Source organism: Pleuronectes platessa, chromosome 3 (assembly GCF_947347685.1).
Source record: "Pleuronectes platessa chromosome 3, fPlePla1.1, whole genome shotgun sequence".
Lineage (NCBI taxonomy): Eukaryota > Metazoa > Chordata > Actinopteri > Pleuronectiformes > Pleuronectidae > Pleuronectes > Pleuronectes platessa.
This window is the reverse complement of record NC_070628.1, coordinates 21,902,976-21,918,280: the sequence shown is the minus strand read 5'-3', so window position 1 is coordinate 21,918,280 and position 15,305 is coordinate 21,902,976. Positions and strand designations below refer to the sequence as shown.

Sequence of the window (15,305 nt, the reverse complement as noted above, 5' to 3'; positions counted from 1 at the left end):
GGAGGAAGTGGTGCTGTCTGTGTGTGTGTGTGTGTGTGTGTGTGTCTGTGTGGAGGTGCCAGGGTTAAGACTCTTGCAGTCCCTGTTTAGAAACTGACTGTTTGCTTGGCCTGTGTTAATGCTCCCGAGCTATTTCAAAATGATTCATTAGTGAGTCCTCCTGGAACAGTTCTATAATGTCCTGTAACTTTTTGTTGTTTGTAGGCTGCCCATGAGACGGACATTGTAGATGTGGCCGCAATAGAGAAGAAGATATGTAATTAAAAGAAACAAAAAGGTTTGAGGACATGGGGTCGATTCATGGTGGGGAAGATGAACATGGGAAGTATACACCAGGTGACCCTTTGGATCAAAATAAATATAAAAAGGGACTACGTGGTGCCTTGGCTGTCTTCGCACATATCCCCCCCCCCCCCCCCCCCCCCCCCTCCAGTAATCTAGTATCCCCATTGACTCGGTGTACCACCATGACATTCAGCAAAAAGGTCAACTCCTGGCTGGTATGCACGAGATAACAGGCCAGACACATCTACGGTCCGCAGAAAAACTTGGGAGATAACACGAGATACCGCCAAACAAATGAAGCTCCGTTTCATTCATGTTTGAATATCTGATTGGCCTCCGCTGTGAATAGGTGGCTCGCATGGAGCAATCAGCTCACTGCGGATGAACTCATTCACAACTTTTAAAAATAACAATGTTTATGGAACTAATTAGGGGATACAGATATATCACCATCTAGTGGAGAGAATAAATAACAGCAGATATATTCACACAGTGTCCTGAACAGAATATTTCCACTTGTCCACAGTAAATTATCACACAGGAGGCCTTTCAAACCTCAATATAACAAAGGATGTCATGAGTCTGCATCTTAGATTGTCTGGGCTGCTTTACAAGTGTTAAAGTGCACCTTCCTCCATTGAAGGGCCAAGACTATTTTGAGTGATGTGTCAACAGCTAGTACATGATAAAAAAAAGGAAAACAAAAAGTTTGAGGTACTACAGGTCTAATATATATTATCCTCATCTGCACCTGTGAAGCAAAACAATTTGCATACAAGACGGCTCACACAGCAAGTCCGGCTCTGTTCAAATGAAAAAGGATGAACAAAAGCCACCTGCTAGTACCTCCAATAATGACTACAAGAAGTGGATTAATTAATGATTTTGGATTAAAAAAAAGCTCATTATAATTTGTTAATTACAGCGCCGTAGAGGTGCCGGGAGTATATGTTGTTATTTTTAGGCAGAGCCAGGTCAGCAGTTTCCAGAGAGACCGGAGAAACCATTAACAAAAGATTTACGACAATTTTGATTTTTCATTTGCACTAGTGTGATTTCTATATTTCGTATTTTGGTGAAAACCTATTTTCAGTGATTTAAAACGCTACTGATAAGCCTCGCCTGGTTAAGATGAGGCTAGAAACAGGCATGGTACGACCGGATTCAGCTCTAAGAGACACTCCAGCAGAAAATGATTTACTATGTAGAGAACAACCTCAGCATCACTGCACAATCGTAGTAGTTTAATGGCTCGAGCAGTCCGGGGAAGAGAGGAAAACACTTGGCTGCGTTGCTGAATATGTTAATGCAATCAACCATCCAAAGATCATCTTATAATTTTTCCGTGGATCATGAGGTTTGGTGCTGCTTCATCAGCTGGAGAGAGAAAACGCAAACACTGGTTCAGACAGCCGTATTTATTATTCAGGTGTATAGAATAATTATTCTCCATATATCAGGAAACAGTGTGGAGCTGCACGGGTGGAAGTGAAAAAAAAACAAACATGATTTGTTATGAATCAGCCCTGCTTCTGATTCATGTGATTGCAGAACACGACCAATAAACGCATTCAAATGTGTTCAATCATAATGATCTAGTGCGCGGGGCGAATGCCTTCTGAGGCCAGAGCACATTTAAATTCATGTGAGGACATCAAACTGGGCCTCGCTGGGCGCCATTTCTCACCAAGGCTCTGGCGCCGTTGTTAGACCCCTACAGTGATGCGGCGAGTACACACATTAAATCAGGAACGTCAACACATCAATATTGCAATGTCGGAGCATGCAGGTAATCTCCGTTTGATCTGGGGATGAGGCAGACCCCAGGAAGCAGAAACGCTCTCTGCTCGGCCATACAACGCCACTTCAGAGCTCGACTGGCCACCGACTGCTCTGCATAAGAGACTAGGATACTGATGCAGGCTCTCAGCAGTGGGAGCTAATGTAGCACCTGGGAGCATTTAACAGCTTTACACAGCGTAACTTCCAATTTCAAGATAACTCCCAGTTACACTGCTGGTGCCGCTTCTATTAAAGCCTCCTGCCATAAAGGGAAAAAAACTGATTCACACAAATCATTAAATTCATAATGTGTTGAGACCCCGAGCAGAGCATGTGTCTGCTATTACCATTATTTTCCTGCATTTTTAATAAAAGGGAAAGAACATGGAGGGACGTTTTAGCCTACAGTTGCGTTTTTATAAAAACTACTGACTACTGATTCTACTGAGTCAATATGTACCGTGAATTTCTTTTCAATGACAATGACATAATAATGTATTATTAACTTCAATGCAGTTAATAATACATTATTTTTCTGCATTGAGTTGGAATTTTTTCCCCCATACACTTTACATAGTATGGGGAAATCGCACTCTTATATAAAGCCCGAGGTGATGCTATGTGACGGCTCAGCTTGTAGTTCAGTCACTTGGACGTTAGGTGTCACTTTTTAGCTAAATATTAAAAAAATTATTCATATTCTGGGATTTCTGGAAATATGGTCAAAAAGAGATCATTTAGATCCAAAACTTTGCATTTTAGTGATATTCCCTAAATAATATATTTTCTATTTAACTTCTAGTGCGCTTTAGACTGTTATATTAATTGCTATTCTTTTTTCACTCCTGTTTAGGTTTATTACTCTTGTTATATTCACTGTATTATATATTGTGTATTTTAATCAAGGTGTAAGATGGCATCTCCTCTTATCTCACATCACTATATGTATTTTGTCTTATTGTGTGTAAACTAAATAAGTTAAAATCAAATATTAATTATGTGACTAAACTCCAGTGACATGATATGAAAAACGCCTAGTGTTAAGCATGTGTTGATTATCTCAAAAGAAATGAAAAACGAATTAATTCAAACACATAATACTAACACACACAGCCGCTTCGTTGATCCGTGTGTCCTTGCAGTAAAATGAGTAGTTTCAAAGATTAAAGCGTTAAGCACAGATGTAGCTGACCTTGGATCAGATTAATATCCCTCTCCTCACTTTCCATCGTGGGTCTGGTGGTTACACACTGATCCTAGGTCGGTGTCTCTCCCCCACGTGCTTCCAGCCGGGGACCACGTGTCACCGTCCGGCCTGCCAGGGGACCATGTGGTGCAGCAAGATGGCGGCGCGGTGGATGGGGAGAGAAGCGGAATTAAACGCCGACGGTAGCGACTTCCTGACCCACAGCTTTCACCACGAGGTACCGGGTCACTGTCTTTATCTGCTTGGGTTTCCTGATCACCGCGCGCGGGCGGGTTTGGGCGACAGGAAGTGGTTCCCCGGCGCAGGCGAAGGCCACATGTGCGCCGGGCGACACGTGGCTGAATGAGGGTGGTTAGCTGAGCTCAGGCCGGTGGTCGGGAGGTTCGGAGGGTGTCAGGACAGTATCACATTAATAAGGATTTGATTCACATCATCGGGTCTGTGTCCATGTCCCACTTCACGTCCAGGACAGAGCACGGTCGTGTTAGAGCGGACAGGGAGCGGGCATTAGCCTCAAGAGGACACCGTGCTCACATCCGGCCGCTGCCTCTGTCCTGATCACTAGTCTGACCACCTACCGAGTCCCTGCTCTTTCTTTACCCTCCTGCCTCTGCTGTGTCCAGCTTCATCTCAGTTTGTTTACAGGCTGGTCAGCTGGTCTACCGCTTTACTGTCACGTTAAGACAGGTAAATGTCCCAGGTCATGTCCTCTGAGCTCCTCTTTCTCTGCAGCAGAGATGGAGCTCAGGTTGTGACAGCTGAGGCCTGTTGAAGGCCCCCCCCCCCCCCCTCTCTCCTGCACACCTCTGTCCTAATAAACTTTGCACCACTCTCTTCTTACTTTACTTAGATATGGACTTGAAGCCTCGTATTGCAAACTTTAAAACAAATAGTTTGACTCTTTGATGGTGTCAGTTTTTATCCTGATCTTTACAGACTAAACACTTGTGGCTCATGTTTAGATGTTATGTCACTGAGGCAGTTGTATTCATTTCATTTTAATACAAAAGAAGTGCTGCAGTAAGTACATTTATCAATTCGTCCATCAGAGAATGAATCAACGACTACTGTGAGAATCACGTAATTCACTTTTTAAGGTAGAATGACACTGTCGCTGCTTTGTCAGACATGACAGTAAAATAATAAAAAATACTAATAATTTTTCAGATGTTTTATATACAAAATTAACGATGAAAGAAACCATTCATTGATAACTAAAATGTCACTCAGTAGAGGACATTAATCCACCAACAGTTCCCTTATGGAACCACATTTAAATTCACTAGATCCAGATTTGATTTGGAACAGCAGCAAATTGTATACATATAAATATCAGCCCCTAAACATGATTTGATTTAGCTTTTAAATCAAGATTCACAAATTAATTTCTAATGAATCAATAAAATATCACAATTTTAAAGAAAGTGAAAGAAATCCCTGCATTTTCCCGACCCATACTACATCCTTCCACCAAGTTCCATGATAATCTGTCACACAAAGCATTAATAAATAAATAATTAAAATACACAAACAGTTATAATTAAACTACCAGAACACTGTCATGGTGCACTGGTTTTATAGTATTGCTGATGTATGTATAAATGTCCAAATAGGTCTGTAGCTGAGTTTTAGTGATTAACGGAGGAGTGGAGAGATGAAAAATTCAACAGCGGCAGTACTGATAATAAATTGATATTTAAAATAATAATCCCTGGTTGTAGTTTGTCCAACATGTGTCTAGTCCTTAGTGATAGTAAACTCAATACATTTGAGTTTGGCCCTGTGGGTATAACAAATTATGACATTTTAATATGTAAGTGTAGGCTGAAAGGGATTTTGATCTGTATTATTTTTTACCTTCTGGCCATTCACCAAATGAAAAATGCAAAAATACTTAATAGTTTATAAAGGGAAAAAAACAATTGATGCATTACAGTCGTTTGGTATTTGAATATTTGGTGACGGGCGAATTAAGGAGTTTATCTCAGCGGCAGGGTCTCAAACATAAAGTAAACCTCAGCCTCACTGTTTTTTATGGCTGTGTTTGCAGCATTGTCAGGGAGCTTTTCCTGTTTATGCTGAGAAAGTTAATTTTCAAGCTCATTGCGTCCTGTGCCTCAGTCTGTGCTCCCACCCAGAAGAAGGAGTGTGTTGTAAAACTGCAGGAGGTAAAAGTAGACAGGATCATTGTGCGTGCACATTCTTTATTGTACACAACGTGGGATTTGATGTCGTTTTTTTTCTGATTGTGTCTCTGCAGTCGCTCCTGAGCAGAGGTGATGTTGACGCCATGGACTCACAGTCCTGTACGGATCAATCCATCCTGTCCATTTTTGACGACCCCACAGTCACAACTGAGGTCAGTGTTAAACCTTTTCTATCTGAACGACTCCACATCATCAGTGTTCAGACGTGTAAAACACATGTCAGAGTTTTGATAGAGTTAAATAAATCAGTACATTTGGACTGTGCTGGGTCTTCACAGGATAAGAGTGGAGTGGAGGAAGAGAGCGAGTCCTTGCTGTCGGCCCTAACTGAGATGCTGGACAGCGTGGGGGATGACGAGGGGACTCTGTCTCCCTTCGATGTTCTGCCTGACACTAAGCTCCTCTCCCCCCAGAGGTGCAGGGACAACCCAGTGGTGGGTACACACACTGGAGCAACAAATTAGACGACATATCTGTTGATCTAGTGCTTCATGAATATGAGCATTAGTCTGAGACGACTCAACACCATCTTTAATGTTGCTGGTAAAAGACATTTAGTCAGGACTACTATGGTGTATGATAACATAGCATTTTTTAACCAGGCTTTCCCGTCGCCTACAAAAGCCCCCGATCTCAGTTGTCAATCAGTAATCGATGAGTGAGACACACAAAGCGAGAGGACCGACGTCACATGTCCCACTAGATTTCTAGCAGGAAAGATATGCAGGCGAATCGCAGCTTTTACAGCAAATCCGAGTGCAGGACAAAGTATAGAAACCAAAGTAGTAGTAGACTAAGTTCTTGTGTGAGTCCCACATAGCCAAAAAAGGGTAAGTGTGTTATTTTCAGATATTAAAAGCAGGGTTGGTAATATGTTTCTGATGCAGTTTTTATGTTATTTGTTGGAATCCTCTTCATCTCCTGATAGCCATCTATAAATAAATCGTGATATTTATTGAAGTGATTTGTAGGATCCATAGACTTGGAATATTGTGCTACATGAACTTGGTATTATTTAGATAACTGGACACGCTGAATAGAGACATTGACTCTTCTGGTTCTCAAAGCTTGGACACTAAAGATCTAAACCCCCCTCTCCTTCTCTTTAGGTCATATCACTCAGACCTACAGCAAGACCCACATCACCAAAGGTAACCTTCTCTATAAAGACGGATGGAAAAAAGGAAGATGAGAGCAATATTCAGCTGCTCACACAACAGAGTCAAATATCGTTAAAGTCCAAGTCAAAAGCAGAGAATGAAGTCGAGATCTTCACCTCCACCTCTTTGGTCAACCTGGTGAGGCTCATGCACCCCTACTGTCTGAAGCTGTACGTGGAGGAGGGGAGTAAAGAGAGGAAAGACCACACGCTGTTCTCCCAAGAGGAGGTGTGGCGGTACGAGAGGCCGACTGAGGGGAGCGACGAAGAGATAAATGTGGTGTCTGACGATGAGGAGCCTGTGAAAGGGGAGAGAGAGGACAAAAGAGAGGATGGGAAACTCCTGAAGAGTGTGTTGCTGAATGTAAAGAGAGCGCCACCATCCAGAGAGAGGAAAAGAGTGAGCTTCGGCCCCGTTCAAGTGACTTCTTTTAAGGAGCCAGTGGAGAAGGGACTGATTAAGACAAATCTAACTAGTGGGAACACAAGTGAGACTGTGTCTGTTCCATTCAAAAGCAGTAAAGCAATTGAAAACTTAGCAGGATCGACACTTGAACCTCAGACAGCGGCGTCTGCAGAAATGGACAGTGACGAGGCAAACGTGGTGCCACCTAAAGGTGAGACGAAGGCCAAATCACTGAGCCTCCAGCAGTACAGACAGCTGCGCCAGAAGAGACAGCCCCTGGTGGAGAAACAGGGAAGCAACACAACCAAGTGGCCCTCTGTTGCTGAGCCCCCCAAGGAGTTGACCCCCATCTTCAATTTACATGGACAAAGTCAAAGCACCTGTGGACCAAAGACCAGAAGCAGCACTGATCATCTGCATAAACCTGGCTTCAAGACTGTATCCCATCATGCATCTCTGTCTAAGAGGCCCTCAGAGGCAAAACCATCCTCTCATCTACATCACAGAGGATTAAAGCGCCCGAGACCTGAATCCAAAACCATCTCGCCTGCCAGTCCACTGCCAGTCAACACGAGTAACACAAATAGGAAGGTGCCTGAAAGCACAAGGAGTCCAGCAAAGAAACCAACATTGATCAGTATTGATCCCCCCAATCCTGTCTTCGTTACCCTGCGGGTTAGCCAAACAGCACCCCCATCCACGGTCCCCTCCTCCTCAGAGGCCAAAGTGGAGTTCCACAGCACCGACTCCGACCTCCACTGCACCACACACAAAAACCAAAAAGAAACCTCAGCGGCAACTCTTGAAAGACAACCATCCTCTTCAGAGCCAAAGCCCCGGGTGTTGTTCTTAAGCCAGGACGGCACCGCGCGGCTTCAGGGATTTAAAAACAACTTTACCCGGATCGTTTCAGATCCCTCCTCTGCACCTCTATCACTGTGTCTTCAAACAAAACAAACCGAACCTGCCTCAGAGTGCCACAAACCACAGCCACCAACACCCGGTACGGCTAAACAAACCGAGCTGGAACCAAAGACTCCTCAGGCACCAAGTGAAGACACAGAGAGGCAAATAAAGTGTCCCTCCTTCACGCCACTCTCCGCTCTGCCACCCTCTCAAATAGATATTCTCACAGCGATAAAGAAGAAGGTACCAGAGATATCCCAGGATACCTGTTCTCCAGAGGAAACTCCACCCTCGCCTCAGGTTGGCTGCAGAGCGCAGAGTCCTGCTTCCGACTCAGGTAAACCATAAGAGATGTGGTCAGCAAATCCGATACAATAAATAAAAAAGGTTCTTTATATAGCGTCTTTCAAAACACAGTTACAAGCTCTTTTACATGGAAACAACTATAGGAAACATTTAAAAGCAAGTTTAGAATCACACAGCAGTATAGCCAAGATCAGGCCTTAAAACTCAGCAGTAAAATTCTAAAATGGCACTAAAGCTATGAATTAAGCTGATATATTGAGTAAATATTACTATTGTTCCTCCACTTCAGTGATTGAAGCCCCTGATGTGACCAGTCTGCTGGAACAGTTTGAGGAAACACAAGGTGAGTGATCAGATGACTGGTGCACTTTATTTTGATGCTGATAAAGTGTTGTTTAACCTCTTAATTCTCCCTGCTCCAGCTAAAGAGGACAGAGTTTGTGAGAACCAGCCCGATCTCATCAGCACTACTCCACCTCCCAACCTGTCAACAGATGGATGCATGCAGCCGGACAGACACCCGCCTGTAGGACCAGAATCCAGATTACTCCCCACCCCCTCTGTGGAAGCACTAGAACCTTTAAGTAATTCCGAATCCTCCAGGACTCTGAAACCTCTCAGGAATCATCAACAACTCCAGACCTCGGAGCGCGTGGACATCCCTGAGCCCCTCGGCACTGAAATCATCCTCAGAACTCAGGAGCAACTTGCAAGACGCAAAAATCCTCCATCTAAGGCCATTCAGATCATAGACCCGCGTCCTCTGCCGTCCAGGAAAACTCACATCAGCACATCAGAGGCCCCTGCTGCTCACACCTCCGCTCACATGTATTTAATTGTATGCTCTGATCACGATTACTGTGGCTCTGTGGATCCTTTAGTAACAAGTGCTGCTCAGCCTAACAGAGTTAGGCCCTCTTCACTCAAGGATATTTCTGAAATAACTCATGAATTGCAGGTGACTCCCCTCGACTCAGGTGCTGCTGCTGAATCAAAAACACAGACCACGACTGGACAAATAAAACCGGTGTCGCAGCATAACTCTGAGCAACGCACCACCGGTTCAGAAACAAACCCATGTACAGACAAAGCTCTGCAGCTTTCAGATGGTGGTGCAAGTGAAGAGCAGGCGGCCCCATACACCCTCCCTACACCTCCACCCAGTCCTCCCGACAGAGGAAGGGACAAGAGGAGATATATGAGACAATCACCCCATTCTGACTCCAGCTCCAGCTCATGTCATTCTTCCTCCTCCTCCTCATCTTCCTCCTCAAGCTCTACATCTCGCTCTCCAAAGAGACGGAGGTAATCCTCGTCTGTTAACCAGGCTCATTGTTGCTCTCTTATCGGTCATCAGTGCTTCATTCCCAATTCTCAATTCACAGGCTCCATCACCGGCGTTCAGAGAGCAGTTCGTGTTCATCGTCGCCCGGCCGATCCATTTCTCACTCACCGCCTCGCCGCTACAGGCTGTCTTACTCCAGATCGAGATGCAGCAGGTCAAGATCTAGATCGTGGTCCCAGTCCAGGTCCAGATCCAGATCACCATCCCTGCAGTTTTGTAGAAGGCAGTGGAAAGATGTTTACAGGTTAGTTAATGTTGTAATTTTATGGTCATCTGATATGTAGGGATTTTCTGTCTCTTTCTGTCTTTAATTATGGATGCACCTTTGTGATCTGGTTTTTCCCCTCCCACCTTCATCACTGCAGCAGCAGAGAGTCCAGGAGTCTGAGGAGGGAGCACGAGATCAGAATCCAGAAACTTAAAGCCATAGTGAGTAAAATATTAAATTAAGTGTTGTTTTCAACTTGATAAGCAATGAATGGTGATTGATTGTAAAACTCTCCAACAGGACGAGCGCAGGGTGGTGTACGTCGGCCGTATCCGCAGGTCGATGACACAAGAAGAACTGACAGAGCGCTTCTCTCAGTTAGGAGAGGTGGAGTGTGTGTCACTTCACTTCAGAGAAAGAGGGTACGTATAGAATTCAAAACATGTCACTGTTGTCTTCACTGTTACTTGTGTATTTTTCTGTCTTTTCTCACAACATGAGTATTTCAATATTGCACCTTTGGTTTCCATAGCGACCACTACGGCTTTGTGACGTTCTACAACATGGAAGCTGCCTTTGCAGCCATTGAGAACGGCGGCAAACTACGGAAGCCTGATGAGCTGCCGTTTGACATCTGCTTCGGTGGAAGAAGACAGTTCTGTAATTCAAACTACTCTGATCTAGGTGAGACCAACAAGGACAAGTACATAACTACACTGAAGAAAACAGTTTCCCTTATATCTTCGCACAACTTATCCTGCCCAATCACAGTGATTTCAGTGACCAGCACCAGAGGAACCATAATATATATTGCAGGGGACGTCACATCCACGTACACGTACATGCATGGTCAGGAACCACATGAACACCCTCAGGCTACAGCCACACAACTATATTTTAGTTAAAAAATAAAAAGCACTGTTTCTACGTTGGCGCCTGATGTCCTAGTGAGTTTATGAGCACCTGAAACAGTTAAGTTGGAAAAACGGCGACCAACACTCTGTAACATCGAGGATCAGGACAACATTTCATTCGTCGCAACAGCAACAATAACTGATTCTCCACTTCGGGGTTCTGTGTAGCACCTCAGAATGTACAGATGTTCTGAACACTTCAGTGACAGTGTCAACAAAACCTAAACATTTGTTTCAGCACCCCTCCTATTCTGAGCCTGTAAATGTCCCTCTCTTCCTCAGACGCGAACAGAGACGCAGACCCCTCTCCTGCCAGGAGCAGGCTTGAGGACCTGGACTTTGACTCGTTGCTGAAACAGGCCCAGAAAGGATTGAAGAGGTAGCAGAGCTACGAGCCCAGGATGTGCCGGTGACAAGAACGTGTTGTTTTTTTCTCAAGAACCTCATAGCTTTTCAGAGCTTTTTCTTATGTAGCAAACCTTCATATGTTACTGCTTTTTTTATGTTGTGAGTCTAAAATGCATGCTGGTTTTATGTGTGCAGTAAATATGCACTCTTAATTTGAAAACATGTGTTAATGGAACAAGTTAAAGTCTTTTATGCATTCCATAACACTGATAAAGTTTTGTATATATAAAAGAATAAAGTTTGTTTCTTGAAGAGCTACAAGTAAACTTTCTTTTGAGCGGCTGCGTCCTGAGAGATCCAATCAGAGTCAGAGTTTACAGATGGGTTCGATGACAATGTTTGTGTGTTGGCACGAGCAAGAGAGAGAGACGAGTCCAGGGGCAGAAGGAATCTCGTGCAGCTGTTGAAGAAAGATTTGACCAATTTAAGAAAAGTATCAGTCATCATGTGGTGATCAGTGTTGATGTTGCAGCCACAAATAAATCAATGTATGGTAACTGAGAAGAGTGAAAATACATTTGATTCAAAGTGAACCGGTAGCAGGTCAGAGATGTCAACTGAGTGGGCGGTCCTTCATATATGTCCCAGGATGCATTTGTATCCACACAATGAAAATAATGTGGCCACATGCATTCAAGAAGAAGAATTTTGATGTGTTCAGACCTGAACTTGTGATTGAGTCACTCAGGAAGGATGTTCATACCAGGTCTGAACAGGGTCTCCAACGTGGAATTTCTCAATCCTCGTTCAGTGGTCCCAGCTCAAATGATACATAATGTGCATTCACATAAATAATAGTAAAGCTAAAGGGCAAGACATATCTCAGCTTTGGCAGGAAGTCGGTGACAGAAGGCCTTGTTAGGGGGGTTTCTGACCAAGGTGTCGTAGTCTCCTGCAGCACATCATAGAGTTTACCAAACATTTTCATTGCTGTTGGCCAATGAAATCAGCTGTTGTGGGGGGGCTCTTAACTCGGCACCCCAGCCAATCTTCTGCATGGGACACTAACTTATAACTGTTCAATGTTTGCATGAACTTGTTTATAATTTGTTATTATGCATAGCAGGAGTTCTTCTTAAGATCCTTAGAGCCGTATTACTCTCTTTCACTACTTTGCCACACTCATCTTCTCTTCATTTGTCATCTACTTCTTTGTTTAGGAAATTAACTATCCCTGTTCTTAACACTTTTGAGGTTTCAGGGGTTAACAACGTTGCAGCCGAATTCCATACATTGAAGTCAAACAAAATGAAAATGCCTCCATACTGCTCCTGTGGTGTCATCCACATGTCTTTTAAACCCGACATATCCAAAACAGCCTCAGTTACACCAGGTTCTTAGCCTCCTATACTTACTGCTGTCGAGAGTGCTCGCAAGATGAAATCAGCAAGTAACTGCTGCAGTTACTAGGTCGAGGATATCAGAGGGAATTTAGGCTAAAAACAACAATTTAAATGTGGAGGCCTACAGGCACTTGAACGACATCAAAGGAGCAACATGGGGAGTATTTCCTTTTTTTTATTGAATTAGTGGTTGCCATTTACTTTGGCTGCAACGCTGTCTACCAGTGAACAAATCTTTTGTTCACTCAACACTCCAACCACCCCTCTATCGGCAAAGTGGTGAGTAGATAATGAGGGAATTTTCATTTTGGGTGAACTATCCATTTAAGGCCACTGCGGACATCCTGCTTCAGTTGCTCGATCCGTTCCCAGTCTTCTGTTTCTGCTTCTTCTTTCGGTTTATTGGCAGATGGAAACCAACGTCAAGGTGCATTCAATATTAGTTTGATCTGTAGAGTGGACGAAGCCAGCCCCTATTCCATCTCAATGTTCTAAAAATCAACATAATAAAATGTTGTTCCTTAAGATCCAGCAAAGATCACCATTCCACATTAATCTTCTTCTTATTATCTCTTCTTCATTGGCAGGTGGAAACTAACGTCAAGGTGCATTACCGCTATCTAATGTGACAACTGTACCTTCATGTCAGAGCCTGACTATGAGAGACAAGGTGCTACATTTGACAGGTGTCGTGTTTAACACCGTGTTCAAACCCCAACGCAGAGACAGAACACAGAGCACTACGCAGAATGGAAAGTTCAAGCTTCTTTATTGTACAATCAAAGATGACACGAGGTTGAGACGATGAAGCGGAGTGCGAATGATTTCACTCACAGGATTCATTTTCAGGATTTATTATGAAATATAATTTCATGTGCAAATATTGATGTAGTCTCTTAGGCTGGGTGTCAATATCTGGTTTCCTCAGTGCTGATACATCCTGGCATTCTTCCGGGTGTGCCTTCTATCTCTGAAGGATTCCTCCACCTCATTATAATTAGAAGGGACTTGCTGCCGATGGTTTGTTTCAGTGTAAACTGCAGACCTCTTTCGCTTGGCAGCCTCACGTCTGGGAGCCGAGTCTTCTTCTGTGTCAGTCGTGAATGAGAGCCTATCTACCACCTCCATGGAGCTGGTAGTTCTAGAGTCCCTGTGCATCATCCTCTGCTTGTATAAGGGTGACCTAGATCTTCCTTTCCTATTGATGAGCTGTTCATTCAGGGATTGCTCTTTTTCCAACTGTTGTTGGGTCTCCAGCAATGAGAGCCTATCTGCTCCCTGCCTAGCAGCAAAATTTGAATCCTGGCATCGAGCGTCCTGCTCGATCCTGAAGTTCAAAACTTTTTGTTGCTTTCGCTCTTCTTCTCTCGAAGCCCTGAGTTTATTCCGAAGGTCACTGGTCAGGTGCTGCTGCTTCCCTGCTGGGATAAGAGCCTGGGAAGATGTCTGTCTCTTCCGTCCTAGTCTGGGAATCTTGTATCTTTCCTTCTCAGCTTTTAGCTCAGTCACCACCTCCATGGAGCTGGAAGTTGTAGAGTCCCTGTGCATCATCCTCTGCTTGTATAAGGGTGACCTAGATCTTCCTTTCCTATTGATGAGCTGTTCATTCAGGGATTTCTCTTTTTCCAACTGTTGTTGGGTCTCCAGCAGGTCATTGCAGGCCTGGACTCTCCACCCTCGTTCATATTGAGCGTTGTCCCTCTCCTTGTTCAACAGGTCTTTCAGATGTCTGATCTCTTTTTGAAGGCCCTGGTACTCATTCCTGGTGTACCAATATTTTTCTCTCTCTCTCTTTTCAGAGGTCAACTTGAATCGTGACATGGTGGGACAACTTGCTCTTTCTTCCTGGGGTTGAATCAGGTTGAATCAGCAGTAATCTTGCTGTTTGATTTTGTCGTTGAGCAGATGCCTGATATTATTTATCAATAGGCTTTCTCTCTCAAAGCTGTGAGATGCTCAGAATGATCAAACACTGGTTTATAGGCAATGATTAAGTCAAGAGCTGCATGAAACATCAAAGACACAGAATGTCTATAATCTTAGAGTATTCAATTCTTCTATGATCTTTTTTGCATTGTTTACATTCTAAATAAAAATCTATGATTCAAATTTAAACATTAAAAGATGCTTCCCTTTTAATATTGAAAACATGGTTAATTGATCCTAAAGTGATTGACAGGCCGAGCAAACATTACACACCGTTTTTATCAATGATCAATTGAAATGTTGATGTCACTCCTTGTTTTGCTGAGATCAGCTTCTTGTTCAGTGACTCTACACAAGCAGCTCTAGTTTTTACTTGTCCATCTCAAACAAGTGTACTGCATAAAAATACACATCCATATATTTACACCTCAACTGTCTGTGCACTGAGCTCTTAGTCAGGCCAAAGTGCAGATGACCTACAGTGAGCCCAGTATCTGAAGGCATCCTGTACAGACAGAGATGAAGCAATAACTAACTGCTTTTAAGCTTTTCCCCATTTTATTTCATAATATGTATTTGATCATTATTATCTGACATTATATTTTTTGTTATATATCTTTACAGTACTGCCCAGCACCTGTAGAAATAATGCCGTGAACAGTAGGGGAGAGTGGGGTAATGTGGAACATATTTTACATTTGCTCCCCTCTAGGCGAGCAAAAATGATATATGAGTGAAATTTACAAATTTCCCATTAATTCAGGATGTTTTCTAGCAATGGAAATGATCAGAATGTCTTCAGGACAAAGGGCAGTGAAAATATGATTGTTTTAAAAAAAGTGGTCTTGTGTCCCACTTAACCCCGGCTACGGGGTAAAGTGGTCCACTTACTTTTTCCACTTT

General features: G+C 43.5%; 1 protein-coding gene across 2 annotated transcripts; it reads left to right on the top strand.

The window, feature by feature from the left end:
- The first annotated feature begins 3,371 nt into the window (after window positions 1-3,371).
- LOC128433795 (serine/arginine repetitive matrix protein 2) lies at window positions 3,372-11,387 on the top strand. Of its 2 annotated transcripts, none has more exons than XM_053417811.1 (11): window positions 3,372-3,491; window positions 5,535-5,633; window positions 5,760-5,915; window positions 6,591-8,289; window positions 8,548-8,601; window positions 8,681-9,563; window positions 9,644-9,847; window positions 9,972-10,032; window positions 10,112-10,233; window positions 10,344-10,495; window positions 11,008-11,387. In XM_053417811.1, exons 1-11 carry the CDS (start codon window positions 3,396-3,398, stop codon window positions 11,106-11,108), a joined length of 3,627 nt encoding a protein of 1,208 aa, XP_053273786.1. In that variant the 5' UTR covers window positions 3,372-3,395; the 3' UTR covers window positions 11,109-11,387. The 2 variants fall into 2 exon arrangements, with proteins under 2 accessions (XP_053273786.1, XP_053273785.1); XM_053417810.1 differs by having other exon boundaries at window positions 9,969-10,032.
- Window positions 11,388-15,305: the final 3,918 nt, after the last annotated feature.

Coding starts and splice junctions, on each gene's coding strand:
- LOC128433795 (XM_053417810.1), top strand. CDS start 3,396: ATGTGGTGCAGCAAGATGGCGGCGCGGTGGATGGGGAGAGAAGCGGAA. Junction 9,848..9,968: donor CAGTGGAAAGATGTTTACAG/GTTAGTTAATGT, acceptor TCATCACTGCAG/CAGCAGAGAGTCCAGGAGTC. Junction 10,033..10,111: donor TCCAGAAACTTAAAGCCATA/GTGAGTAAAATA, acceptor ACTCTCCAACAG/GACGAGCGCAGGGTGGTGTA.